The sequence below is a fragment of the Aspergillus pseudonomiae genome (assembly GCF_009193645.1).
Source record: "Aspergillus pseudonomiae strain CBS 119388 unplaced genomic scaffold BDV37scaffold_91, whole genome shotgun sequence".
Classification (NCBI taxonomy): Eukaryota; Fungi; Ascomycota; class Eurotiomycetes; order Eurotiales; family Aspergillaceae; genus Aspergillus; species Aspergillus pseudonomiae.
In genome coordinates, this window is record NW_022476083.1 from 108,691 (window position 1) to 135,294 (window position 26,604).

At 49.9% G+C, this 26,604-nt stretch overlaps 10 protein-coding genes across 10 annotated transcripts; 3 read left to right on the plus strand and 7 right to left on the minus strand.

Annotated features, from left to right (window-relative positions):
* Positions 1 to 1,854: 1,854 nt before the first annotated feature.
* BDV37DRAFT_287341 (chitin deacetylase CDA4) lies at positions 1,855 to 2,598 on the minus strand (the record flags this gene model as incomplete). The annotated part of the gene is made up of 1 exon (XM_032088084.1): positions 1,855 to 2,598. One exon carries the CDS (start codon positions 2,596 to 2,598, stop codon positions 1,855 to 1,857), a length of 744 nt encoding a protein of 247 aa, XP_031937034.1.
* An 892-nt stretch (positions 2,599 to 3,490) lies between these two features.
* Positions 3,491 to 5,555, minus strand: BDV37DRAFT_226788 (cleavage polyadenylation factor subunit CLP1). Its single transcript, XM_032080275.1, has 3 exons — positions 5,332 to 5,555; positions 4,473 to 5,235; positions 3,491 to 4,413 (listed from the first exon to the last, which is right to left on the minus strand). Exons 1-3 carry the CDS (start codon positions 5,467 to 5,469, stop codon positions 3,638 to 3,640), a joined length of 1,677 nt encoding a protein of 558 aa, XP_031937035.1. The 5' UTR covers positions 5,470 to 5,555; the 3' UTR covers positions 3,491 to 3,637.
* A 118-nt stretch (positions 5,556 to 5,673) lies between these two features.
* BDV37DRAFT_259771 (uncharacterized protein) lies at positions 5,674 to 8,275 on the minus strand. The gene is made up of 5 exons (XM_032083175.1): positions 7,883 to 8,275; positions 7,563 to 7,771; positions 7,312 to 7,474; positions 6,357 to 7,260; positions 5,674 to 6,304 (listed from the first exon to the last, which is right to left on the minus strand). Exons 1-5 carry the CDS (start codon positions 7,941 to 7,943, stop codon positions 6,280 to 6,282), a joined length of 1,362 nt encoding a protein of 453 aa, XP_031937036.1. The 5' UTR covers positions 7,944 to 8,275; the 3' UTR covers positions 5,674 to 6,279.
* A 312-nt stretch (positions 8,276 to 8,587) lies between these two features.
* BDV37DRAFT_259774 (rho GDP-dissociation inhibitor) lies at positions 8,588 to 10,456 on the plus strand. Its single transcript, XM_032083176.1, has 4 exons — positions 8,588 to 9,163; positions 9,267 to 9,368; positions 9,570 to 9,941; positions 10,013 to 10,456. The coding sequence occupies exons 2-4, from the start codon at positions 9,281 to 9,283 to the stop codon at positions 10,141 to 10,143; spliced, it is 591 nt and encodes a 196-aa protein (XP_031937037.1). The 5' UTR covers positions 8,588 to 9,163; positions 9,267 to 9,280; the 3' UTR covers positions 10,144 to 10,456.
* BDV37DRAFT_259777 (serine/threonine-protein phosphatase) lies at positions 10,457 to 12,135 on the minus strand. The gene is made up of 3 exons (XM_032083177.1): positions 11,613 to 12,135; positions 11,313 to 11,546; positions 10,457 to 11,228 (listed from the first exon to the last, which is right to left on the minus strand). Exons 1-3 carry the CDS (start codon positions 11,626 to 11,628, stop codon positions 10,516 to 10,518), a joined length of 963 nt encoding a protein of 320 aa, XP_031937038.1. The 5' UTR covers positions 11,629 to 12,135; the 3' UTR covers positions 10,457 to 10,515.
* Positions 12,136 to 12,625: 490 nt separating this feature from the next.
* Positions 12,626 to 13,906, minus strand: BDV37DRAFT_259778 (uncharacterized protein). Its single transcript, XM_032083178.1, has one exon. The coding sequence runs from the start codon at positions 13,661 to 13,663 to the stop codon at positions 12,650 to 12,652; it is 1,014 nt and encodes a 337-aa protein (XP_031937039.1). The 5' UTR covers positions 13,664 to 13,906; the 3' UTR covers positions 12,626 to 12,649.
* Positions 13,907 to 14,741: 835 nt separating this feature from the next.
* On the minus strand, positions 14,742 to 17,449 carry BDV37DRAFT_297576 (AP-3 complex subunit beta; the record flags this gene model as incomplete). Its single annotated transcript, XM_032090353.1, has 3 exons — positions 17,325 to 17,449; positions 17,102 to 17,259; positions 14,742 to 17,033 (listed from the first exon to the last, which is right to left on the minus strand). The coding sequence occupies exons 1-3, from the start codon at positions 17,362 to 17,364 to the stop codon at positions 14,742 to 14,744; spliced, it is 2,490 nt and encodes an 829-aa protein (XP_031937040.1). The 5' UTR covers positions 17,365 to 17,449.
* Positions 17,450 to 17,705: 256 nt separating this feature from the next.
* BDV37DRAFT_287348 (uncharacterized protein) lies at positions 17,706 to 18,377 on the plus strand (the record flags this gene model as incomplete). Its single annotated transcript, XM_032088085.1, has 1 exon — positions 17,706 to 18,377. The coding sequence occupies one exon, from the start codon at positions 17,706 to 17,708 to the stop codon at positions 18,375 to 18,377; it is 672 nt and encodes a 223-aa protein (XP_031937041.1).
* Positions 18,378 to 18,453: 76 nt separating this feature from the next.
* On the minus strand, positions 18,454 to 20,114 carry nuf2 (kinetochore-associated Ndc80 complex subunit NUF2; the record flags this gene model as incomplete). The annotated part of the gene is made up of 4 exons (XM_032090354.1): positions 18,454 to 18,644; positions 18,694 to 19,608; positions 19,683 to 19,943; positions 20,013 to 20,114. 4 exons carry the CDS (start codon positions 20,112 to 20,114, stop codon positions 18,531 to 18,533), a joined length of 1,392 nt encoding a protein of 463 aa, XP_031937042.1. The 3' UTR covers positions 18,454 to 18,530.
* A 289-nt stretch (positions 20,115 to 20,403) lies between these two features.
* BDV37DRAFT_287350 (translation initiation factor eIF2B subunit alpha) lies at positions 20,404 to 21,473 on the plus strand (the record flags this gene model as incomplete). Its single annotated transcript, XM_032088086.1, has 2 exons — positions 20,404 to 20,450; positions 20,507 to 21,473. The coding sequence occupies 2 exons, from the start codon at positions 20,404 to 20,406 to the stop codon at positions 21,471 to 21,473; spliced, it is 1,014 nt and encodes a 337-aa protein (XP_031937043.1).
* Positions 21,474 to 26,604: the final 5,131 nt, after the last annotated feature.

A 26,604-nucleotide genomic window follows, 5' to 3' on the forward strand; every position in this document is an offset into this window, starting at 1 on the left:
CCCCTTCCAAACAAGCCTGTTACCTCTTCTGTCCCAAAGCGGCCGGCGAGCATCAATACTAGTGCCCTGCAACCTAACTCAGCTGTAACTAAGGCAAACGATCATGGTAGCAAGCCAGGACCAAACCTGGAGCCTAAAGGAAATGAAACCCCTTCCGCGGCATCCCCGAGAACATTGAGCCTGGCTGAGAGGTTGGAAGAGAAGCTGAGGCGCAAACATGAACAGAGAGATTCCAGTGGTTCCCCAGACGCACAGAAGACAAACCCACCTACCCCGGTCTCTGTTCCAAAATCCAGTGGCCCAATTATAGCCACAGGTAATCCACCTACTACCCAGGAGCCAGCTAACCAGGCACCCCGTTCACAACTTGCACACAAAGTGGTAACGATTGACCCACCATCAGTCAAGAAAGGCCCACGCCCAACCTCTCTCGTCGAAGCGTCAGTGCCCAAGTTGGTGCCACCACCTGAGGCACAGTCAGCTCCCATCCTCCCCAAAAGAACTGTTTCGTTTCAAACCGAGGCCCTAAAGCCCGCTTCTTTGAAAAGTTTGGAAGATACCCTCGAGCAGCTACAGTCTCTGCAGGTTAGCCTCCGACAACCCGTTCGCCCACCATCTCCGAGCAGGTCTGGCCAGTGTCTTTTACCCTGCCCTAGATCTGTCCCAGTGGCAGGATACCGGGACTGGTACACAATCAAAGGCATGACTCACTTGAACATCTGCCCCTCGTGCTTGAACCAGATGCGCAAGTCGAAGTTCCGTGACCTCTTGATCTTAGGAAACCCCCGGCCACGCTCGGAGAAGATCCGTTGTGCAATGAGCGAGCCATGGACCCGGCTTGCCTGGATGCAATCAATACAAAAACAACTCGACCATCTGCACCTGCTCTGCCAGATCACCCAGCCACCTCTAGGAACCAAGCCATGCACAGGGCGTGTTGTCAGCGAGCAGCACTGGTACCGCGTGGTCGACCCTGCCACGGGAGCGTTTCTTCCAAAGTTCAACGTCTGCTCCGCATGTGTTCGGAATCTACGAATCCTCATGCCCCCGCACCAAGACACATTCAAGCTTTGCACCGCTCTGCAAGAGCGGGTCTGCGACTTCGTGACGGACAGCCCCCGTTTCATCCGGTACATCGACCTTCTCGACATTGCTGCGAACCGTGCCGAGCAAGAGCACTCGCCCCAGCCCGAGCTGACTGAATTCATGGCCTACGCTCGCCGGAAAGTGGTGCTCCGGGACTGCCGCCGTAGCCGGGTAGTGCTTAATACGTGGCACTACATGCCCCAACTCCCGGAGTTCACGGTATGCGAGGACTGCTATGATGAGGTAGTGTGGCCCATGGCCAAAGCCAACTATCCCATCGCCCGTAAATTCCCAGCCATGATGCGGCTGCCCCCTGGTGAAGGGCTGGCTCGCTGCCGGGAGGCCAGCTGCCAGCTCTACTCTCCGCGCATGCGGCTGCAATTCCGGGAGGCTGTGGAGGAAAATGACCTAGCCTATCTGAACATGATTGCCCTGCAACGGTATGACGCCGAGCAGCGGTATCGGAAACATAGGGGCCAGTTACTGGAAGACGAGGCACGGGGATACGACTGTGATGTGGAGCTTAGGAGAAACCTGGAAGAGTGGAAGAGATGGGAATGAGTCGCAGGCGACCTCTGTCCCTTGTTCAACAAGCTGCTCATTCAATTGTTTTCTGTTTATTAGCCAAAAGTGTACTCTTCCCCAAAAGCAGTCCGGTGTATTCTACAAAAGATATGTACAACAAAAACACGAAAATATATACCATACCCAAACAAAAACGCTTCAATGCACCAAAAAAACACTAAAACACAGAAACAAACATAACCATCACGTCCCAGAAAACGTGCCCGCCTCTACCCCAGCCCTAACCAACTCAGAGACCGTGACAATCTCATACCCCCTGCGCCTCAACTCCGGCAAAACAACCTTCAGCATTGGCACCGTCCACTCGCGCCGATCATGACAAATAACAATACTGCCCGGCCTTACCATACTCAGAATATGCCTCGCATTGACCCACCACCACTTCACCTGCGCATCATGCGGATACACACTGCCCAGGACAATCCTGAACCCCAACTCGCCCAACACGCCCCTCATGCGCTCACTGAAGAACCCACTCCCGGGCCGAAACCACCTCTCGCGAGGCTCCCGCCCGCCAACCGCCGAATACGCCGCGCGAATGCGATCCTGCACCACCCGCACCTGCTCGCGCAGCTCCTGGTCACTCAGACTCCGACTCGGCTCGTCGCGCATTGCATGGTTCCCCAGCTCATGGCCCTGCCGTACCAGCTCGTGCAGCTCCGCCTCGCGGCCCGGGATCTGCGATCCGATCAGGAAGAAGGTCGCGCGGGCGCCGTTGTCGGCCAGCACGGCACGGAGTTCGGGGGTGTGCACCGACGGCGCGTCGTCGATGGTCAGCGCGATGAGCTTCTTGGAGCTGGGGAGCGGTACGTGCCACAGTGTGTCCGGCCAGCGGTGTTGAAAGTAGCGGATGAGTAGCGACGGCGGCTTGTAGATTAGGTAGAAGGGGGTGAGTAGCGTTAGGGTTAGGAGGAATGGGAGGAGCATGGTTAATAGGAGGCGCTTGAGTTTGCGGCGTGGGAGGAGCATTTCCTCGTTCTCTTTCTCTTCTTGTTTATTTTTTGCTTGTTAGTTTTGTAAGGGGTGGTGTTGGCTGGTTTTGTGGAGTATGAGGTTGGTTTAATCGAGGGAATTGATAGCGATAAGGAGGCGGTGGCGGTTCTAACTTCTCTCATCTGTTTGAGTATGGTGGGATATCAGACGTGGTAGCTGGACATAATAGATAATATTAGAAGAGGAATGACACACACACAGAGAGAGAGAGTACAAATAACGCATACCACACAAAAATCACAATCACCAGACTACCGCGACGGGCCCTCCGCGGGTAAAGAACTTGGTGTTTCGAACTGAATCCCCCCGTTGGCGGCGCAGTTCACGTTCCCGAGCCCGGGCCTGCCGACCGCGGCGTCGCTGGGCCTTTTTCTGCCGGCGGAGCTGGGGGTCCGTGATGGGGAGGAGCCGTTTCAGCCAGTTCATGATATAGGATAGTTATACTAGTAAGATTCCCTTGACCTTTCCGGTGAGGGTTATATATAGTATAGTATAGTATAGTATAGTATAGTGTAGAGCATTCTAATTCCCATCTACGTGGGGTTTCGCTGGTGCTTATATGTGTGCCATTACCTCCGTAGTACTTCTGACATGCGGCCTGTTGGTTAGTGGCTGTGTTGGGTTTGCCCGGTGCGAGCGCCAAGCACATCGTTTGGTTTAGTTGGATGGAAATACACAGTAATTGTCTGATCTCTATCTGGTGACCTCATCGGTTTCATTTGGACTGCTATCGCTGGCCATTGGGCGAGTCTTGCACTAAAATACTAGGTACTACAACCAACATACCCACAGCGACTACTATCCTGATAGGCTGGGGGAAAGTGGATGCCATGACTGGTCATATTTCGTAGTAGTTGTAAACGTGACTATGCATATTGAAATCGGCTATAGACTTGTAGATAGATCATTGAACCAGCGCCCACCCGCCGAACTCCAGTACTGATGAATTAGTATATATCTAGGAACGAATACCCTATCCAACCAATCCCACCACCTCTCCGGGCCACTTCTTTCCCCAGACAAATGCCCGCGGGGGCACTCGGCCGCCCACCGGGGCCAGAGCACGAATCTTGCCCTTCTCGCTATCCACCTCAGCCACGTACAGGAACCCCATTATGCTGGCGTCCCGCACCTCGGCCACACTGGCTGTCGTAGGCGCGTTGGTGATGGCGATGAGAGAGTTGGCGAGTGTCGATGGTGCAGGGGGGAGGACTTTCTTCAACGGGATATTTGAAGCCAGGGCTGGAGTGACGCTCTCGATGCTGGAAACTATACCGGGCAAAGGGGTGGCTCGAGCAGGCTCCTCTTGCTGGCTCTGGCTGACTTCCGCGTCGTTGCCTCCTCCGGGGAGGAACGAGTCACCGGCGCCGAGCTGAGACGGGTCATATTCGTCTTCGTCTTCCTCTAGCGATGCGATGGTATAATTGTAGATACTGAGTGTGTTGAATTCAAGCTGTTGGGCGTGTGGGGATAGTGTCACATTGGTAGTGGACGATGCTGAGAGCGAAAGAGCGGCAGACGCAGTGGACGGGATAGGGTTTCCAAAGAAGTAGGTCCGGATCTGGGACTCCCGTACACCCTTCATAAATGCTGCGTCGCGATCGACACATCCGCCGGATTTGGAGAGCTTCACCACCGTGATGCGCTCGTCCGAGGCCACGGCCGATGCGCCAGACGTCGGCTTGTTATCGTAGTTCTTCATCATGAGACTGTATAGCCGTTCCGAGCCAATGACAAGGATAGTAGTAACTGTCATCCGTCAGTGCATGCACACCTTACACAATAAGTGAACCAAGCCAAGGTCATACTCGAAAACTCCGTCACGATGTGGTTGATCATTTCAAGACTTCCAGGTTTACCCTGACTCAAAGCCCCCGGCGTATCCACAATGATACCGGTTTCCCTAGCCTCCTCATCCTCTGCCATGCGTCCCATCACCGACAGCGCCAACCGCGACACAATAGGCCGGTAAACAGACCCCTCTGCCTCCAGCGGATTCTGCATCGGGTAAAAGTAGACCAAAGGTAGCTTCACAGGCACAGCACTGGGCCCAGACATCGGACTGCTCCCCCATCCCTCCTCCACATCCATCATAGTGCGGAACGCCGTAGCCGTCAACGTCCCGGGGACACTAAGCATACCCTCGTTCGGATCCAAGTTGACAACGATAGGCTGCCTCTCCACCTTCGTAGCATACGCCGTCAGGATCTTCGCGACACTAGTCTTTCCCGCATTTTCCGGACCGAGAATCAGCACGCGCGGACCGTCCTTCCCTGTCGCTTTCGCCTCCTGACGCATGGTCTCTAGCGCAAAATGCACATTGGCGTATTCAACCATCGGGGTCTCCTCCGCCGTGTACTCGCTTTGACAACCTCCAGCGCCGAGCCCGCGAGGTGTCGCGCCGCCCAGTCCACCCGGTGCCAATCTGTCGACCGATGGCCCTGTATCCCCCGCGCTCACTTCCAGTGTGCAGCCATGCCAGGTGTATATTGCGCCTTTCGTCCCCGAGAAGGTGTATGTTTGAGACGGAGCTAGTTCGGTGCCAAAGAGTTCTGCGGTGCCGGCGAGGAGCTATAGTTTTACCCTCCAATTGTTGGGGAGGACAGGTCAGTCGCGCTATAACTTTCATGTACCGGTCGCAACTGGATCTGTGGTTGAGCTACTCACCTTGACTCGAATAACTGTGCCGAAAGCAACCTCAAATCTCCACTCGGAGCCCTTCGACAGGCTGATTTGGCTCGGCGGTGCGGGCGCAAATTGGTTGTCCGCCGTCGGCTGTGTAAGGTCTAGACCGGGGAGAGACATGGCATTGCTAGGATCGACTGATCCTATCTTCTAAAACGAAACGAGAAAAAAGAAACGTGCGCTACTTCCTAACAAACCACGACAAGATGTTCGGGGAGCTTGAAGATCATTATCAAAGCTAACGGCGGAGGTGACGGTGTTTATCATGTTTGCAGCGGAAAGGTTCCAGACTAACCTAACTGCAACGTCGGTTTACAAAATGCCCTACTCTGCAGTAAACCCTACTTCTACAGAGTTATAGAGAACAGCCTGCATAGAACACCATGGCTACATCATCTCATTTTTTATTGCATTTGCATTTCACATCCTGTGCTACCGAACCATAAGAGACCATCCCGAGTGCCCATCAAAAACCATCCGATCAATAGAGGCAGCGAAAAGAAACAAAGGATTATAGTTAGTATATCAGGTATCCAGGAAAAATAGGAGAATGCGCATGTAGAGAGTGTTTTGATCTCCAGGACCACCGGGCGGAATCAAAAAGCCGATCGATGACCACCATTTCCGAGAAAAGGGCTCTCCTTCTTGCAACCAAAGCGCAAAAATTAGAAAGGGTTAAGGTGTAAATACGATACATCAGGAAGCTCTGTGAGGGTAAAACCACAATACAGCTAGAAGAGGGGTTGCAGGAGAGGGTATACAGGTCGAGAGAACTAGATCCCTTTCCTGGGGAAAGGAGGGAACAATCTAGAACCGAAGGTGAATGGGGATGAGGTTCGGGAAAGGAAGTGTTCATCGATGGAAAACGCGACGGTCACTCGGGACAATTGTTCCATAGGAAGGCGCCCAATACAGTTGGTAATAGAACCTCTAAAAGAAATAAGGAATGGAAGCCCTGGTGATGTGTTAGATCAGGAATAAACAGCAAGGGAAGTCGGCCAACTTACGCAAGTGCAAAAGCAGCAGTGACGCCGACAAGAGCGCGGTTCCTAACACGTTCACGCTTCAACTTCTCTTCCAAAACCTTTGCCCTCTTAGTCCGCAGGGCCTTTGTTTCTTCGTCCTCCTCGTCGTCACTGAGCGCTTCTTCGATGTTGCGCTTCTTAGCAGCCTTTGATGACGATGGCACGGGCTCCTCCTCTGTGCTCTGAACCTTAGCCGCCTCTTCTACCATTTTCTTAGCCTCGGCGATCATTTGTTCGGTATCTTCCGCAGATGGAGCATCAGGAAGGAGAGAAACAGGTAATTCCACCGCGACGGTGGTCTGGGTCGTTTGCACATCTTGGGCTTCGTCGGCATTGGTTTCAACCTCCACTTTGACATTCTCCTCCTTGGTCTCCTCAACCTCCTCGACCTCTTTGAGCTCCTTAAGCTCCTTGAGCTCCTTCGCCCGAGTAGCTCTGGGTGTCTTCGTGGCCTTTGGTGTTGAAGCAGACTTCTTAGGAGTAGGGGCCACCCTCTCTTCATCGCGTTCCACACTGGGTTGAATGGTGCCATTGACCGATCCGGACTCGGTCGTAGCATCCAAAGCAGACTGGAGGTTTGCATTTGCCTCACTGGTTGCCTCCTTCACCTCCTTGACGTCCCTAGCCCTTGTGCTTCTAGCCTTGCGCGGGGAAGCAAGCTTTTGTGGGGAAGGGAGTTTTTTGCTGGGGGAAGCAGACCGGCCTCTTCGCAGGCGCGGCGCCGCAGTAAGCTGGGCTGGAGCTTCAATCGGGGGCAGATCAAATCGAGGAGGTGGGGTGATCTGCATGTGCTTCTTCGTACTGGATGGGGTCTGAACAATCTCGGTGGGATCAAGCAATGCTCGCACCCAATCATACATCTGATACTCCTTTGCTAACTCGAGAGCTACCGAGCCGTTAGATTTGTCTGCGAGTAGCACCAATTGAACGGGCCTACCTAGTATTGGCGAGATCCAAACATTTCCAGCGATTTCATCCTCGCTGGTTTCCTTACGAGCCTTCACATATTCACGCTCAGACCGCTCCTCCTCCAATTTTGCCCAGGGGAAGGCAATCTTAAACATTCCAGTAGCGCTCACGTATCCATCTTTGCTGCGTCGCTGTGGTGTTGACAAAGAGTCGCGCGTTAATTCTCGGTTCTACACAATGCCACTGGCTCCGATAGGTGGGTACAGAAAGGCGACTCACCATCAAAAAGTACGTCTCTGGTTGTTGCTGGGTGTTATGTGAAGGAAATATTTCAGAGCCTTTAAGGTCCCTGGGCAGTTTCACGCGCAAATGCGCATATTCGAAGGGTCCAAGGTTCTCCGGCTTTGTCGCATTCGACGTGCCGATCACTGTAGGTCTCACCGTGAGATTTGTTTTTCCCAAACGTCGGCACCGCAAGAGTTCCTCGTCTACGGTCGCAATGAGATGTATCTGTCAGCCATGCGCAAACTTTGAAGCCGAAGCACGATGAGAGGTGAGCGAGCCATGGGATCGCGCGACAAAACGATGTCGGAACTTACAGGTGGGAGTCTCAGATGGGAGGATGTGGGGATTGTTCTTCTTTGGCAGTAAGCGCGCCATGATGAATGGTCAGGTTGGTCAAATATTAAACTAGAGCTGAGAGTTGAATGTTGTGGCAGCAGTTTCCGAGGTGATGTGAAGCAGGATGCGACGCCAGAACGTCGGCCACGTTGCAGGCGCGTCTCTCGCTGCTTTGCTCGAGGGTTCGGTGATAATACGTCACCACGGAGAATGCACTGATGATAATATCACGATCGACTTGGCGGACGATTTAACCTGTGGGACACAGACGATAGACCCGCGACAAGCCAGGTGATAACTGACTCAAGATCAATACGAGAATCGATAAGTAGGGGAGGAAAATAATAAATGAAGGTGGAAGCCGGGCGGGCGATTGCTCAGGTCTGTACGCCCGACATACCGTATCAGTTCGTACTCAGTAATGGACTCAGGTTGACCAGAGTATCCTCCACCAATAGCCGTGTGTGTAGGTCATGTGACATTCCCTGAACAGTAGGGATCGGCGGCTACCGGCTGATCCCCGGTATCTGATGAGACCAATATTGGGTATGTCACCCGTATTAGTGCCTTAGGGCCTGATCAAGTTGGGTGGGAGATCCCGTTGCCCCGTGACGGGAAATACGTTGAGGAATTGTTTCGTCACAGTTGATTGATCTCTTGGACCGTCTTCTGGTGCATGTTATGCAGCAGTTCCATTGATACTTTTCTTTGGTTGTCTTTCACTTCATTCTCATTCAAGGCTCAGCCACATATCCATACCGTGTTTGTTTACATACATACGAAGAGTGGAAAGGGGTCAAGCAGAGAGAGGTCACTGTTGCTTTATGGAGTATATCTTGACATCACCACTGGAGTTTACCGAGACTCAGACAGCTCCCAAGGATGTATTTACAGCACCGAATGGAATTCACTTTGAGATAGTTGTTGTTGTCACCACAAAGCCATTGATTGACCTTGCAAAAGCGCAAGACAAAACATAAATCTCCCTGCTGAGACCAGGAGAAGCGAGGATATCAATCTGGATCAATGTCTTAAAAAGGGTCGTCGTTCTGGGCCTCCCCTGAAACTTGTCCACCGCCTTTCTTTGCACCCCACTGTGTGGGCTGAGAGCCAACGAATCCCCCACCGATGCTTGACTACGACAAAACAAAACCGCCCCTCTTAGTCTTCATTGTTGCTGTTCTTTTTGCTACTCCCACCTAAATCCTTGTAGGGTCAAAATAGACTTAATTTTGTTTGTGGATTCCCGTTGACGCTGCGTATATCTCCCCTTTCTCCTCCCCGGATCTACTTACTCTCTCTGTCCTCAGTCATTCCAACTCCCTCACGCTACACTACCATATATACTAATACCCCACCAAGCCCCTACCGACACAATGTCCGAGCAGGATGATCTCGTTGCCTCCAAGACCGAGGGTTTCAAGGTCGGAGAGAAGAAGACAATCAATGAGTACACTGAGCTTGGTATGTGGATCGCTCCGTCCATATTTGAATCTCGAATTTCATTATGCACCACCCTGTCTCGTGGCATCGCCCCTTGCCGTTATGCAAGAACGGGACCTATGGGTCTCCAAACCTCCATTCCAGCTGCCACCCGAGCTAGTCTGGCCGTTTAATCCCCTTCCACCATGTTGTACGCCTGTGCTAAACTTTGATCCTCGCCAGATAAGAATGACGAATCCCTAAACCGCTGGAAGGCCTCCCTAGGTCTTGCAACCGGTGCACCAATTGGAGACCCCAACGATCCCCGAAAGTGCATTATCAAGTCTCTCGCCCTGGAGGTTGAGGGACGGTCCGATGTGGTCATTGACGTGTCCGCGCCCGGTGCAGTTGATACTCTCAAGGACAAGCCATTCACCATCAAGGAGGGTGCCCACTTCCGGATCAAGGTCGTCTTCCAGGTGCACCATGAGGTCCTGAGCGGTCTGAAGTACCTGCAGGTCGTTAAGAGGAAGGGTATTCGAGTTAGCAAGGACGAAGAGATGCTGGGCAGCTATGCCCCCAACACCACCGACAAGCCCGTCTACGAGAAGAAGTGTAAGTGTGCTCTGCCTCTGGTACATCTGCGGCCGTCATCTGGGTGCTAACTCCCTCATTTTCTTTTGCAGTCCACGCGGAAGAGGCCCCCTCCGGAATGATCGCTCGGGGCCATTACAACGCGGTTTCGAAATTCGTGGATGACGACGACCACACCCACCTGCAGTTCGAGTGGTCGTTTGATATCGCGAAGGATTGGTAGATTTGACGGTTCCCGGATGAACTACGACTCTGTCATGACCAGCATTCTTTGAAATTTGCAAGCGTTGTACGGAACTGCGTTCTTGGAATTTTTGACCTTCTCTCAGAGCTACACCCCCATGAGACACTTCTTGGGTTGTTGTATATAGGTCCTAATAATTGGATCCCGTTTCTCGAAGTGTTCCAGACATACAAATACCACATAGATAGATATATATAGTCCTGTGTGTTCATTTGCTGGTAGTCTTCACCGCTATCTGAACGCAATGCTGTCTATAAAATGCTTTGCCCATCATCTACCAAACTCCAAACAAGAAAAGATTGCATTGAATAAATGGGACATGGAAGGAAACAAATATAAAAAAAAAGGGTATCACAAAAAGTAGTCAATCACCGGGTTCTGTCCGTCCTTATTCTGCTGCGCTTGCTGCTCGTTGCGATGGGCATCGTTCTCTGGAGCCGCGTCGAAGATGTTGAAAAACCTCTCGCCGGTATCGCTCACTTCGAGGACGCTCGCAAGATTACCACACCGATAGCAGTAGTTCGGTGCACTCCATACGGTGCTCAGCCGGTCATCGTAGAGAACCTGATACCCCTCCTGACACAGCTGGTGCGCCCGCAGAATATGAGACATGCTATTGACTTCGAGGAATTTCCGGACCACCTGCGCACCGAATGTATACCCGGCTCCCCTTGGCGAAAGGGAAAACTCATCGCGCTCGGTATCCGGATCGGACCAGACCAGATCAGCCATGGGGCCTTCATGAGGGATCTCACGAAACCGGTCAATGATTTTAATCTGGTCTATAGAATGGATGGAGGGGGATAGGCCGCCGTGCACGCAGAAGATTTGATCGTTAATAACCACGCTCAGGGTGAGGAAGTCGAACATATCAGTGAAGTAGTGCCAGACGTTGGGGTTGCCGTATTTCCGCACGCACTCGGTGTAGAATCCGTAGGACTGCGTGACACCGCGCGACTCGTGGTTTCCTCGAATAAGATGCACGCGATGAGGGTATCGTAACTTCAAGCAGACAAGAAGGGAGATTGTCTCCACACTGAATAAACCACGATCTACGTAATCGCCTGTAGTGCAAAAAGGTATGAGGCATTAGCTGAACGAGTCCGATCCAATACCCAATACCGAATTTGTGTCGTCCCTGAACTGACCTAGAAATAGATAATTTGTGTTCGGGCAGAAGCCTCCGATCTTGAATATTTCAAGCATATCAAAGAATTGCCCGTGAATATCTCCCACTACCGTTACCGGTGCCGCAATATGGACCACATTGCTCTCTTTCATCAACAGCTCTTTAGCTTTGGCGCATATTGCCTCAATCACAGAGTCTGCCAGCAACTCCTTTCGATAGAGCCTCTCTATGCACTCGTCTAGGTCGATACTCGCTGCGACACGATAAAGTTAGTTTAGAAGACACGCAAACAAAGGGAACTGTGGGATTCTTAACTTACCCGGTAGGCCAGGCATTTTGTTAGGATTAATCTAATTGATGATTGGAAACACTTCTATGCTGGTATAATAGAACGGTGATAAAACGAATGGGTCAAGTTTCGAGGTATTCTGAGCGCGAGAGGTCACTGAACGCGTCGGGATATGGAAATGAATAGTGCGCAGGTCGTCTCGAGGAAGGATAGTATGTCTGTGTGAGAAGTTGTTGCAGTGGTTCGCATCATGACCAACAGATGTAGCGGACGTATGTGAACGGTGCCAACGGAGCCCGTGTAGCTCAAGGGCTAAATGATGGCAAGAAGAATGTTCAGGCAGGGTTCGGGTCTTGACATAAAATCTCGAATGATTTTTCTTAGAAATCAATCCATCATCGGCAGAGGATCTGGACACATCGATAACCCGCGGTCATCACAATAGCGGTGCCACTGGCACGCGGCGGATCCAATTAATTCGAATTGTGCCGTACCACACCGCCTGTTTTCTGAAGTGGGCCCTAAAATGGATAAGTGAGCACGTGGGGTCGCTCGCCTCAACATGATATACGGAGCACTTGCGGAGTAGTTAATAGTATCGAATAACCTCATATCTGCGGAGGCTACTAGGTATGTTAGGGCTTTCCCTTTCTGGGAATGGGTCTAGACCCTCGCCGCCTTTTGCTCCCTTGCGAAGTATACAACCCCTATTATTTTCACTAAGGGCGTTACCCTGGACTGAGACCTGCGCTTCCAGCTCGTGGCGCTAACCATGCATAACGAGCAAGTTCCGTCTGGTACTTATTTGCTTGAGGCATTGTCCTCAAATGGGTATATAGTGCTGGCCGCTTGTTGTGTACTTGACTCAGATATCCCTCGTATCCCGCATATGTATCCCAGCAAGCGCAGCATATTCCGCATTGTATATATACAATTTGTGTCAATACTATATGGCTACAACCTGTTTATCAGATATACTTAGTAGCCTTCTAAACTTCACGAGCATTCTACAATTTTGAAGATTCTTTATACAGAATTTCGCAATTGTCCTTTCACGCCCCGAGTAATCACTTTTTCAAGAAAGTCAAGGCAGCAAGGCACAACGCATCAACTCCAACTCTCATCGTTGGCTGGATAACAGGTGCGAAAAGCGCCGAGTGATTCCCCGGGATCTCTTCTGTGCGAGAATCCGCCTGTGCCTGATCCCAAAGTTCAGGGTCAATGCCTCCCAGAAGCCAAAAACAGCTAGGGATCCCTCGGCAGGTTGCCAACGTAGAGAAATCCTCGCTAACATTGGTTCGCGGTACATCGTCGTCGAAGTCCTCAAAGTGAGTCGCGAATGTCGCGGCAACGTGAGATGCAGCATCTTTGTCGTTAACGGTAGGTGGGAAGCGTCTTGTCGGGGTAAACACCGGGGGCTTGGGCGAGCCACTCGCCGCGCACTCGGCCTCAACAATACGCTTAATTGCAGAAATGATTTGTTCCCGGATCTCCAATTTAACAGATCGAAAGTCAACGCCGATCTCGGCTCTGTCGGTAATGATGTTCTCTGTCTGCCCGGCCTGGAGACTTCCGACGGTCAAGACAGCGAGGTCGCTTGGGTTGATCTCTCTGCTCACGATACTCTGTAGTCGAATAACAATGTGTGCAGCAAGAAGCACTGGATCTACCGTCTGGTGAGGCTGAGATCCATGACCACCACGCCCAAAGACGGTGATCTTCATGCTGTCGGCAGCAGCCATGATGGCTCCAGGGCGAGAGCCAACACTTCCAGCCCGCATTCTCATGACGTGCTGACCAAGGACGTAATCAGGGACTGGAATCTTGGAATAAAGCCCATCGTCAACCATCGCCTGCGCGCCTCCGCCTCGCTCTTCATCTGGTTGGAACAGCACAATTAAAGTCCCGCTCCATGCATCCCGCATCTTCACAAGCGTCTCTGCTGCTGCCAGGAGACATGTAATATGCATGTCATGGCCGCAAGCATGCATCACTGGCTTCTCATTCCCTTCCGTATCGCGCATGGTGGAGTAGCTTGCATAGGGGAGCCCGGTCATCTCTTTGACTGGAAGAGCGTCCATGTCCGCTCTCAGGAGCACAGTCTTGCCTTCGCCATTTCGAAATACCCCCGCTAGGCCGTACCCTCCGATGTTGGTATGAAGCTCATATACTTTCAGCTGGGCCAGATGTGCCGCGAGTTTTTTCGATGTAGATTCCTCTTGCCGAGAAAGTTCGGGATGCGCATGGAAATACTTGTAAAGATCCTCGTAGGGAGCTAAGTCCAATGACGCTGCCGTCAGAATTTCTGACAAGCTTGACCGTGCCATCTTGTGGAATGGCAACACGTGGTAGACGTGGAAGGATATATGCCGTGCAAGGGAGGTGGGGTAGCAGTGTATGGGGTTCCTTATATAGTGCTCTACTAGTGAACGATTCGGGGCGCACACAACCCCGCAAGCTTAATTGACAGGCTGGCCCAGCAGTCATGTACCTTTTATGTAGGAAACTCCTATAAAAGGCACATGGATTTAATATAATAATTCGACAATCAGTAAGCACTGAAGCGGTTTGTTATATATAAGATATCAGTCTATTTAATTCTAGGCGTACTTTAGGATATCATGATAGATTGTTATCTTTGAAATTATATATTCATTCTATATATCTATATCTTTGAGCTAGTGGCATCATCCAAAGTAAGGCTAAGATACATACATATGTCGTTAGGGATCCCCATATAAACCAAAGCTGGCTGCTGTGATAATCTTTCTTAAGGTAGAGGCCTGCGATAGGAAATCTGGTCAGTAGGTGCCATAATCATCTGGTAAACAATGCTCTAAATTGGTGTCATGACTGTAGATTCATTGCACTATTGTAACGGCGGGTCCTATATAAGTCGGTCCCAGGGCTTCGGGATCGTTGATCCCGAATTATTCTGACCTTTTGGCCTTGTGGAATAGGGTGCCCTGGCTCTATCTCTTACAACTATTTACAAGTACTTGATTGAATTCGCGTAGGTGTCATTCTCTTCTAACTATTGATGTGTTTTTCAAATGTTTAGCAAGCTTGAGCGAAAAGTCTATGTCATTGAGTTTATAAGTTGTTCTCTATATATGTTTCTATCCCAAGGTTCATATAGTTTCAAATGTCCCCAAATCATCAAAGTGCATCTTTCGAGGATCCTTGAACATGCGTATCACTTTGGGCTAGGAGTTGCCTTGCTTCTTCACCGTCATCCGAATCTGTCTCTTCTTCGGTCTCTTCCTCCTCCTCATCTTCTTCCTCCTCGTCCGTCTCCTCTTCAGTCTCCTCTTCAGTCTCCTCCTCAGAGTCTGTAACCTCTTCCCCTGACTCTGTTTCTTCTTCAGATTCATCGTCCTCTAACCATTGATCGAGAGTCTTAGTCTTCGTCGCCGATGACGCTGCTGGCATGCGCCCGTTCGGCTGTCTACTTGCAGCTGAGACAGCGTTCTGATGCTCACGTAGGGCTCTATCAAGGCGTTCACCTGCAGTCGCAGGTGCTTTCTCTGTAAGCTCAGATTTGACATCTGGCTCCCGAAGGCTGGGATCAGGTTCTTTTCCTAACTCAACCCAGTCAGGGAGGTTTTCATAACCTGTGAGACCATGAGGACCCGCGTCCGGGCCAACAATCAAGGTAGACGAGCCGATCAAAAGATCCTTTCTTGTCTCGGATGGGCTAGGGGCATGGGGCACTGGTTTCGGTGCGAGAAGCAGCAAGTTCGCAAGCTGCGTCGAGGAAGGCGAAGAAAGAAGATTTTTGTATAGTCGAGCACGGTCACGTAGATCATATGAACTGTCATATCTAGCAAGGAGGAGGAGGTATCTCCAAAGGAGAGTAATTCGATCCTCCTCTGGTTCAGATTTCTGTTCATCGTGGTTGTTTTCTTCGTTTTTCTCCTCATCCTGATCGTCGGTCCACTCATTCTTATACTGCTGCTCGACCTTGGGGCTTGCCTGAGGTTCCTCCTTGGGAGGGTTCCTTAGAAGGTGGTGTAGATACACCTTAGCCCCTAAGAGAACAATCTGTTGTTTCACGGCTTCTGCCTCATTGGCGAAGTCCTGTACCAGGATTCGCAGAACATCTGGCGCAAAATTCCTCTCCGGGTCTATACCCGCATATTCTCCGACTAGCCATACAATAGTCGCTCTAGCATCCGGGTTATTCGTCAATCCGAGGTGTTTCACCAACTCAATGACCGTTTGTTCATGCGAAGCTGGATCTTGCTGTATTAGATGTCTAATCACAGTCAAGGATTCCGATACTAGATTGTCATCCAGGCTAATAATTTGGTTGAGCAGTAGGCGAAGACAATGACCAGCCGTGCTAGGGTCACTTTGCGCACAGCGTCCGATTGCGCGAACGCTCTCACGCACCAGCTTGGGATCCGTTCCCTGGGAGAAATGTTCGAGCTCGCTAAGAATCACTCCCTTCAAGTGTAGACCACAATGAGGGAAAAGAATCGTTAGAATCTCGAGCTTTAGACGCCAGATATGAGGCGGATCTGAAGCACGGACGAGGAAGTGAGAGACATATTTTCTGAAAGGCGCGGGATGACGCAAGCAAACAGCGACAATGTTGTATAACACAATATGCTGCACGTCCTGAGGGCTTCGGAGTAGAGCGACCAAAGGGCCAACAACTGCAGCAAGGTATTCTGGTGGAGCGAGATACAGGAAACAGCGAACGATATTCACAATGACTGCGGAATTGCGATTCTGTAAAAGTAGCCTGCAGGAGCGCAGCAAAAGCTCAAGATCAGGATCTACTATGGGGACTTCGTATTCCCTGCCACCCTCGTCATCTCCCTCTTCATCATCGTAGAAGCCCTTCGATACCGCTTGTTTAACTTTCTCGGTTCTAGGGGGGAAACATTTTCGGGCATAGATAGTTAAAAGGCGTAATGTTGCGATCTGGCCCCATTCATCCATATCGACAAGCTTCTTGACCAAACCGCGGTAGTGCTTGTGGATAAGATCGATTCTATCGGGACAAACTTCTAAGAAAGCGGAGACAGCCGGCCCAGCGACGAAATACTGGGTATCACCTAGCAGCGTAGAGAGGTAGCCTATTAACTGCGGCAGGGTGTTCGGGTCCAGGCGATAGCACTTGGGAATGGCCAATGCAGCTGCTTTGCGGACATGGGGGCTCATATCGCCGCAACCACGCTTAATTGCAAGGGAAACGATCTGGCTGATCACTGGCACTCTGATGCCGGACATTGTGCGGAGTGCCATGGCCCGCACCTGGGGGCTTTGATCCGTAAGCGATTTCTGAATCGTGTTGATGGACAAGAGCGCAAGGTCGGGCTCGGCCTCGGCGTGGTGAACCAGGTAGATGTAAACAAGCTTCTTGACCTCGATATTCGCGTTTGCGACATTCTTGACAACTGCCGAGAAGAAAGGAAGGGAGGGCTCAGAGCGATACATCAACTAATTAACAGAAGTAAGGTAATGTCAGCTAAAAGTATTAATTCAGTCAATTCGGAGCTCTTCCGTACCGTGATCACCCTGCGCATGCCATCCAGGACTTCCCGATCATGACGACTGTCGAGTAGCTTTTTGATATGTGCGGTGGTCACGTTGTGGGATGTAAGGCCTGTACTGGAGCCTCTGGTCATTGCTGCGGACTGAGCTGCTTCAAGAGTGAGCTCTCGAGCTACAAACAGTCAGCTACTCAATTCGGCGGGATCTACCATGAGAGGACGACAGCAGTTCTATTACCTGTTTCCAGCATCGACGATATCCGGGAGATAGTCTCCATCTTGACCCCAAAGCCCTCTTTGGGGCAGACACTGAATCTCCGGTTTTGAGGGGGTGTAATGTCCCTGGGGAAGTGATGTGGGTAGAAAGAGTTGAGAGTTTGCGGCGGAGAGTGGGCAGGTGACGATAACACCTAATAAATGGAACTAATTAGATGAACTGCTGCCCGTCTCCCCGCAACTCTCCAATTCAACTTGCCGGCATCGCGCGACGCATCATTAAATATTAGTGTTAAACAATGTCCTTGCTTGAGGTGTCTGAATGAAATCGTTTGTGTCATTTAAATATGACGACATCTTTCATTCCATCAGCTTCGTTTATTTGCCTTTCATACGGACAAGCATGACCACTAGCACACCAGTCCGCCAAGTATATATTGGCAACTGGGTGACAGACTTGGTACAATACATTCTCGATCATGACGCCAACAGAACAGTTTTAGTCGTCTGTTCAACTCGAGATGTTTTTCTCAAGCAGTTGCTCGCCATCACGCGCGCTCATTCAAGCGAAACTGCAGAGAGCCACCCAATCCTTACAAAAACTATTGGACTACTCTCAGATTCAAGCAGAATCAAGCTCGTCTACTGCCCGACATTAGAGAATCTTCGAGCTTATCTCGCTGTGCTACCTTCATCTGGTGATCTCATGCAAGGGCCTGTCGCCGAAAAACAAAAGACACAGAAGCCTTTAATGGCCATTCTTGACTTAGTAGCTTTGCACCTGCAAACTTCAGAGTTCTCTGCGCAGGGGTTATCCAGGACTTTTGCGACCACCGTTGAGGCTGCCTCAAGAGAGGGAATGGATCTTGTGCTTTGCGAATGCCAAAATGCTTCAAACCATGAGGATGAACGGGGCGAGATATTATGGTACACTAATGTCCCGTTGCTTAACAGTTCAGTGCGACGGGGGGGACGTGCTTGGCTCGGACGGAGTGTGCCTGTCAACAGGGTCGCCCAACGATGGTTCGAATTTATCGAATCAAGCCAACCTGCCCCAGATACCACGCTTATATGAAGTTACTAGCGTCACTGGGTCAATCAATGGATTGAAGTAGTGTTCTGTTGTGGAATTATGTACTACCGTTCTGCCAGTGTAAAACCGCAACCAACCGGGTATCCTAGAGCCGACCATATAACTCCTAAAAAACAAACAACATGACTCCATGACTCATATGCATTTTTCCATTTCGGTAATGTAGAGCTTGATATGTGATTCCAGCCTCAAATATTCATCATGGGCACTTTGAATTTCGTTTTCGATGTTTTCCTTGAGGTCCACCATCTGATGCGAGTTAGCCATCGGAACAACCACGAAGGGGCTGATATCATACCTTTTTCTCCGTTTGTTCAATTCTAATCCTCCTTCTCTCCATATCACGCTGCTTTTCCGCGCGCTCTTCACGAAGCTGTTTCTGGACATCCCGGAGTTCCTCCATGCGGGCCTGCGCTGCCTCTGCCTTCTCTTGCGCATTCTTTCGCAGAGTTTCAATCCTTTCATTCCATCTTGCCAACTGTCGCTGCAGCAACTTTTCAGTTTGTTCCACTTCTCTGACGCTGTTGCCTCTTTCTGAGATCGCTTCCTTGTTCCGAGATGCTCGTGATTCTTCATCCTCCTCCTTTTGCAACTCCGCAGAAATGTCTTCAAGAAGCCTAACGCAAGCCTGGACATCATTGCTGACGACCGTGAACGTATCTGATGAAGTTTGAAGTGCTCTCGCCCTTTTCTCCATCGCATCGATTTGAGCTTTCTCACGTAGTAAATTCTCCGACAGCTCGGTCAGAGTGGCCTGAAGACTGACCGGACTTTCCATAGCATATGGGCGGAGCTTCTCAACCTCTTGTCGGGTACGCACGACTTTCTCCGTCTTCTCCTCTAGCTGCGTTTGCCGTCTGGCTTTATCTGCCTTGACTCGTTCCAATGTCTCGGCAACCCGCTCCTGGTTTCGTCTCAACTCGAGTAGTCGCGCTTTTAATTCATCGTTTCTCCTAACTTTCTCTTTTACTTGTGCTTCGTTGGCCCGCAGATTCCGGCGCATCTCTTCCAGGCGTTGCTCCATCTCCTGGTTCTCTGCATATAAGGTATCAATCCGGGCCTTGGTCTTCTCCGACTTGTTGAAATGCTCATCAATGACGGGCGTTTGAGACTCGCGAAATCGAACAAAGTTGATAAGATAAGAGAATATTTTGACCAAGCGATCGTGCGTAGGCTTTGTTAGGTCCGTAAACGTAAAATCATTGACTCCGCACTATATTGTGAGACGAGTTAGCTGCGCTCACTGGATATGTACACAATGACAATCCTGGCAAAGGGTTCACCCACCTCCATCATAAGCTTTCTTAGGCTGACGAAGAACCCCATGAGGTTCCGTGTATCGGCAGGAACAATATCGGGAAAGTCGCCGCCAACATCATCTGCCGCTGCGCGCATCGCAGGCTCCACTGCTTCATGGGTGATGTTCATGAGGAGTTCAGCGAACCATTCGAATACCATCTGGATTTGTTGGGGGTTCGGCTTGATAAGGTCTGCAGAAGTGAAAGGTATACCGATATCATTAATACATCCTGCAATCTCCTTATCGGGCTATTGTCATTGTTAGAGGATCATTACATTAATGGGCAGATGGCTGCTTAAGCTAAGCAATATACTGACCAGGCGCATTAATGCATCGTTCTCGTCTTCCTTCTTGCGACCTCTGCCGTGTTGCTGCTGGGAGCCACGAAATTGCTGACTCATTCGATGATTATATGCCATCTTATCAGACAGACTTCACTCTGTACTGAAGTACGACAGAAACGATACGAGACGGAAAATAATCGTGGTAGTGAGTTGACAGTCTGCTGTGTATATGTTATGATGATTGTTTACCGCCAAGGGCCTCGCAGGGCAACCGAACAGGACTAGCGCGACTTGAGAGGGGCACCGATACAAACAGCACAAACACTACCCACGTCTCTTTCAAGGTTTCGATGACTCTTCGCCATATTGAGTTCTATTGCTTTTGAAGACAATCAAATCACCAAGTGTTCTCCAAGCAGTCATTATGGCGTCCACTACTCCGGCACCATCAGAAGCTGGAAAGCCCTTCGAGTGAGTTTCATACACTGCTAAATCTCGAGTCTTGCAATAGACTAATCTATCACCAGTATTGTCGCAACTTACAATGAGCTGCTTCACTCAGATCCGGACTTGACAATGCCAATTGCTGCCATCGAAGCTTTGGTATTACTTCTCACACACTCTCCTTCGTCGACGATATCAGAAACCCTCGATTTACTCGAAAAGTCTACTGCTCACCTGAAAAAATCAATCCCTAACCCCATTGGTCTCTCGGCTGGAACCGATCTCTTCCAACGGTATCTGATTACTACGCTACAGCGACCAGGTCAGCTAGGGCCCGCTGGAGATTTCAACGCTATCAGAGCCCATCTTCTCTCGAACGGTCGGTTGTTCATCAGACGTGCAAAGGAAAGCCGAGACAAGATTGCTGCGTTTGGAAGGGGATTTGTTCGGGATGGCAGTACAGTATTGACGAACGGTGGATCCCGAGTCGTCGCTTCATTATTGCAGAAGGCCGCTGATGAGAAGGGTGGGCCTTCTGCGGTACGTTTCCGTGTCATTTATGTCCTTTCTCCCGCTAAGGACTCTTCCGCGGAGCCTGAGGGTATGGAAACAGTGCGCGCGCTGCGCGCAAAGGGTGTCCCTGTCGCTACGATTCCAGAATCAGCTGTGGCATACTCACTCGGCAAGGCGGATATTGTCATCGTGGGTGCGGAAGGTGTGGTGGAAAATGGAGGCATTGTGTCTCGTATGGGAACCTACCAGATTGGCCTTCTCGCCAAGGCTATGGCAAAGCCTTTCTACGCTGTGGCGGAAAGCCACAAATTTGTCCGACTGTATCCACTTGGGCAATATGATTTACCCATTGAACAACGAGTGATTGACTTCAACACCGAAGAAGATATCACTGATGGACACAAGCCACAGTCGGTAGCTCATAGTTCGGATGTGGTGGACTTCACACCGCCCCATCTCATATCCGCCTTGATCACAGACAGTGGCGTCCTAACACCAAGTGCTGTTAGTGAAGAGTTGATTAAGATCTGGTTCTAAAAGCTTTGGGAACTATGAAGTATAAATGTCGCCAAGTTGGTGTGCAGGTTCGCCGTTTGAGCTTAATGATGTACCCTGTTTCACGGCAAGGCACAGTGTATTTCATCGGAGCCGAGGAAGTCCAGCTGGAAAGGACCAACTCTGAGCTATCACCCAGTGGACTGGTTCCGACTGACTCGGTGTGCAGCACATCGACTACATGTGTGGCTGTTCAATAGTATTTGGCTTACCGGCAAGGCGCGGAAAACAGGCTCCCACATCTCCTTCGTCACGCGACTGGGCACATGTGATCAGTCTTATTTCACGGATGTTCTCCGAGTATTGGAATGAATAAGTCGGAAAATGGATGTACTCCGTACGGACGACGAGTCGAGTCTTCTAGGCGCTGGTGGAAGAGACTATTTACCATGTGGAGGCATGGCTTTGATACGACCTACAAAAAAAAGAGTAACATCATGACTTGAATAGACAATAATGAACTTGAGAGATAATGGATTCCATTTCAAAAGATGATCCACACCAACCCATTCCAACCTTTTCCAGTTCCCATAGCGCCGTATACCCAACCCCGCCGAATCATTAGGGGTTGCCTTCAGAAGCGTAAAACGAAATCCCAAATCATCACACATCTCAGCGTTACATATCGTGTCCCATCCGGATATATCATATCTCATATTCGAGCCCCCCCCCCCCTAAATCCACCCATACATCACAAGACGACCATGTCTTGTGACAACGGTCTCATCATCACCAACACCTTATAGACCGATAGTCGCACATATCTCAACCCATCCGTTTGATACGAACCGTCTTGTATCCGATCAATGTTGTGATAGCCAGGGGTCCATCCCGAATAAATATAATCGGACTTCGGCTGGGCTCGAATCTTGACTGCAAGAGAGCAGAGCGAATGACTGATACCGACAACCCCGTGCCGATATCTAAAACTTGCATTATTTCAGATATGGTGTCAAACGAGGGACAATTTAAGGGGCGGGGCCCCCAAAGTAGACATAGTAGTTCGATCGAGGACTCATCATTCTTGCCTCCCGTTTCCCCTCCATGTCCATTCCATCCGTTTGCTTGATCGACATCTCCACCGTGTCGGGTTCAGTTTGCGATGCGCTTCAGGTACAGGTCCTGTGCATCGAATATCTGCAGAGAGGCAAATGCGTAGAGAAGTAGATAGCCAAAGGCCACAAATAGCCATAGAAACGCCATGGCCTTTTGTACTGTGTTTTAATAGAACATAGGACGATTCTAGGTCCAGCAATTACTACTAGCTTCTACGGGAGGGATCCGGATCTTTAAGTGAGGTGTGTGTGTGTGATCTGGAGGGGAAACCGATTATTGGCATGTGTTCGGGTTTTAGTCAACCAGTGTCCCTGTTCAGACAGTCAGGGCAGCCATTCTCTGGTCGACGTTGTCGCGGATCCCTGCAATGACCGGAGGGAGAGAGAATGAGAAAGCGGGGTTCGTTTTTCTTTCTGAACTACAGAGTACAAGTAGTACTTCTCTTCGGGACAAGCATGAAGTAGTGGTTTTGTTGGGCCAATAGGGTTGCTAAGTGGCCTTTTATTGAACTCAGATCCATGCAGCCCGGTGACTTAGGAGTGATGAAGTGGCGATGTATCAACTGGATTTTCCGATCTACAAGAGTATATTTTACTGATACGTACCTGTGATCGACTGATTCTGCAGTCATAGACTAGTACTCCGTAGACGGGATTGGATTATGGTCGTTACATGTTTATAACGTCAGTTTAATATTAACCCAGCAGGATTTGTCTAATGCTCCCTTTTTATTATTTTGAATTCGGTTGTTCGGTTGACTCGACTCTAACCTAAAATCGAACGAATCGGCCTCGATATTCGGCGGTGTGATGTCGAGAATGCGGTGAGACAAAGGAAACTCCCTCTCTATGGAGCCCAGTACGACTACTAGTCCGTTCATGGAACCCCTACAAAGCGGAAAAAGTTCCAAGAGGAACTCCATTTCCCATTATGTCACGGCTATGCAACCCAATGTGCCTCTGGTTGGGCGATAGGGCCAAGAGACTCCTGGGGACACAGAATTTCTGCTCATTCTTCTCTCGTCATCCGAGGGGACCCGGGGATTTCATTCTAGGGACGTCAATAATTGACCAGGTTGCATATGATTTATAAAGACGAAGGATAATCTTAGTCATGCCAATCACGACCCTGCAATTTCCGCTCTGACAGCGACAGCCGTTGGCAAAGTTAATCGGTAACTTTTTTCGCATGAGATGGATGGTCTTAATTCTAGAAGTTATTATTGTCTAGATGGTCAAAGCCCGGTCTTTACTCCAGAGTTAGGCTTCAGTTAATTGAGTCTTTCCTGTGGGGAAAACACGTGCTTTCCAGAGGAAACTTTGCCAGAGCCCATAGCTGGATGGGTGATTGGACGGTCCCTACTTTGACTCCACTGCCCCTCCGACGGTCCCGAGGTTTCTGTGCCGCTGGCGGGCCCATGGTCGGATGTTCTGTTTTATTGGTACTCCGTACGCATTCCAGTCTTACAGAATTCGGTACAATGTCGGGTTGTTGGGGAGGAAAAATTACCCTTAGCAAAAGGCGTTAGGTACAGACGACTGACTGCCAACACTTCCCCTTATACATCCATTTTGACTGTCTGTCCAGTTACTTTGCATTAACTCGGGCCGTTATCTCATATTATGATCCATCCATCATAAGAAATCCGTGCAATCAGCAACCCCGCCTTATCCACGCCCGTATCTATCGATTACTGCCAGGTGCAATCCTTCCTACAACCCCGGTCCGCAACCAAATCCACAGCGTATAGACTAAGCCCTCTTTTACTTCGAGAAAAAAAAACATCTCCCACTTAGTGGCTTGCCAAATATAAACTCTATCATTTACGGGAAAAAGGATAGTGACCTCGAGGATCTCTCATGGGATAATGGGCGCAGAATCACTGGCACCCGCAGAGCAAAACAACTACTATCCCCAAACCCCCAGGGAGCATGGATCACAGTCACACCATGCCCCCGAAAGCGACAAACCCCGTGATTCCTGGTCACTGAAAGGATTTCTGAGTCGCCACGTGAGCCGTCGGTATCGCGTTCTGGAACGGGAGCCGAATAGACTCCGAAAGCGATTTACCAATTAAACGGTGCATGATAAAATTGTATCCATCGCTGGTCGCTTTTTTTCCCTATTCTGGCACCATCTATTGTCCTTGGATAGTGGGGGGGATGTACCCGCCCGGAGTACCTAGTAGAGGGGAAGAAAGATAGACGGTGTTCGTGTATGTGTGTCTCAGACAAAGGATGAATTCGAGCCGTCCATTCAAAACCTGGCCATGTGCGGATATATCGGGCTTGCCAACTGTTTGGATATTCAATGGTGGGATTTAGTGATGGGCCCCGTTTTCAACTCTTATCAACAACTGCCATCTGTCAGTTCCTTTGCCTATGTGAGACCTGCGATGGGTCCGTTGAAACATCAATTGGAGGGGAACAGTGTAGTAGTCGGCTGTTATCGGTTTCACTAAGCCGTTGGGCTGAATGCCAGCTATAGCTTGGCATCTGTATAGCAGGCATCCCGGCCGTCCATGGTTTAGCGCGGCATTGGACGGGCGATAGCGAGGTTTCCCATCGGAGCTAAGCAGATTTCGAATCAATAGCATTTTGAGGACGTTCGGAGTCTTGGAGCCATACTGGAACCGGGGTACGACATGTACGATAGCGAACAATGAACAGAAATGGTAAAAGAGCCAAGAGACTATTCAAGAAGGAGGGGGCGTAGAACAAAGCAGGACCGAATATAAAAGACGACAGCAACGGGAGACTGAAAAAAGGTTGTGCTCGGCAAAGAGAAGCGTTCCAAACTAGTCAAACAGCTCATTGGAGGTACTTTGGTACTTATATAGACCAACTGCCAACACAGTATCAACATGGTTCCCTACAACACTGGCAAGTAAACTTTCAAGCCTATGTATGAGGGTTTAGCGCCACGGCAACTGCATGCTGGCAGAACTAACATCAGAAACCTTTCAAATAGATCCCGATTGTTCTGATCTTTTCGGTGTTAGGTGTCAAGGTGAAATACTGACACCTGCATCATTGGATGGTATTGTGACAACGGCAGAAGGTATTGATCAATACATTCTTAGCTTCCCCGGTATATAGTTTGTGACGAGTAAAGTTATCATCCTGCATGCAGTGTGACACAAAAGGTAAAAAATTGCTGTCTAACCTGGCCATTTTGGGATCCTCTTGTTCCAACTACCCGTAGCTTAGCCGTATGGGGATTCATCGAGAATAGGGTAAGTATCTGTGCCAAGGACAGTGGGCTTAGTTCGAGAATTCCAGAGGCTTTAAGAGTCACTTTGGGTAAGTGGAGTCTAGAAGCCAGATGCCTGAACAAGGTTGTTGTCTTTGTACTGTTACTTACAGTAATGAAAGTGTCTGAACCCACAACCCATGACCACGATGAAGACGTAATTACACCGCCAATCAACAATGCCGAGCACGAGATCGTAATCTATCTCAATCTTGACTTGATCTATGTAGGGCTTCGGATTACTTCCAGTCCTATGAGTTACGATGACCTGCATTGGAGGTCAACCTCAGATTTACGCAATTAGAGAGAGGTTGCTCGCCACAAGTCCTGCTTTGATAGATCATAGCACTGGTATCATGGAACTTTGGTAGATGTCGGGGGATGGTTTCCCTGCAATTTCCCTTACTCGTATACAGAAGCCGATTGATTGTTGAGTATTGGCGTCCATGCAAGGCTAAAGTCGTGGCTTGCTCGTTAACTAGTGAGATATTAAGTCTGCTTTAGTCAGCTGGAATGTCTTGGTCTCGGTTCCCCTGCTAGATTGAGATCTGGCCGAGTCTTTAATTAATGAGATGCAGGAACAAATGATCCACTGATTTTCGGGAGATGGTCGATTCACAAGTGTACTCCAGCTTTATCGACAGGCAAGACGGCTAGTATTGCTTGAGGAAGCAGCACCTTTTTTAAGACATACCATAGAATCAGCTGAAGAGTGCCTGACAGTGGGTGTCTAGGTTGTCGTTTATTCGTAGTTGTCGGTAAGCACGCATGTGGGTAAAAAAGAAAAAGCGGACATTGGCATTGG

Bases quoted from the DNA above. Each gene is read 5' to 3' on its own strand.
- BDV37DRAFT_226788 (XM_032080275.1), bottom strand. From the start codon at position 5,469: ATGTCTCTCCCCGGTCTAGACCTTACACAGCCGACGGCGGACAACCAA. The intron at 5,236-5,331 runs GTGAGTAGCTCA...GTAAAACTATAG, and splicing joins GCACAGTTATTCGAGTCAAG to CTCCTCGCCGGCACCGCAGA. The intron at 4,414-4,472 runs GTATGACCTTGG...GACGGATGACAG, and splicing joins CATCGTGACGGAGTTTTCGA to TTACTACTATCCTTGTCATT.
- BDV37DRAFT_259771 (XM_032083175.1), bottom strand. From the start codon at position 7,943: ATGGCGCGCTTACTGCCAAAGAAGAACAATCCCCACATCCTCCCATCT. The intron at 7,772-7,882 runs GTAAGTTCCGAC...TTGCGACCGTAG, and splicing joins CCCATCTGAGACTCCCACCT to ACGAGGAACTCTTGCGGTGC. The intron at 7,475-7,562 runs GTGAGTCGCCTT...TCAACACCACAG, and splicing joins CAGAGACGTACTTTTTGATG to CGACGCAGCAAAGATGGATA.
- BDV37DRAFT_259774 (XM_032083176.1), top strand. From the start codon at position 9,281: ATGTCCGAGCAGGATGATCTCGTTGCCTCCAAGACCGAGGGTTTCAAG. The intron at 9,369-9,569 runs GTATGTGGATCG...GATCCTCGCCAG, and splicing joins CAATGAGTACACTGAGCTTG to ATAAGAATGACGAATCCCTA. The intron at 9,942-10,012 runs GTAAGTGTGCTC...TTTCTTTTGCAG, and splicing joins GCCCGTCTACGAGAAGAAGT to TCCACGCGGAAGAGGCCCCC.
- BDV37DRAFT_259777 (XM_032083177.1), bottom strand. The intron at 11,229-11,312 runs GTCAGTTCAGGG...TTTGCACTACAG, and splicing joins CACAAATTATCTATTTCTAG to GCGATTACGTAGATCGTGGT.
- BDV37DRAFT_259778 (XM_032083178.1), bottom strand. From the start codon at position 13,663: ATGGACGCTCTTCCAGTCAAAGAGATGACCGGGCTCCCCTATGCAAGC.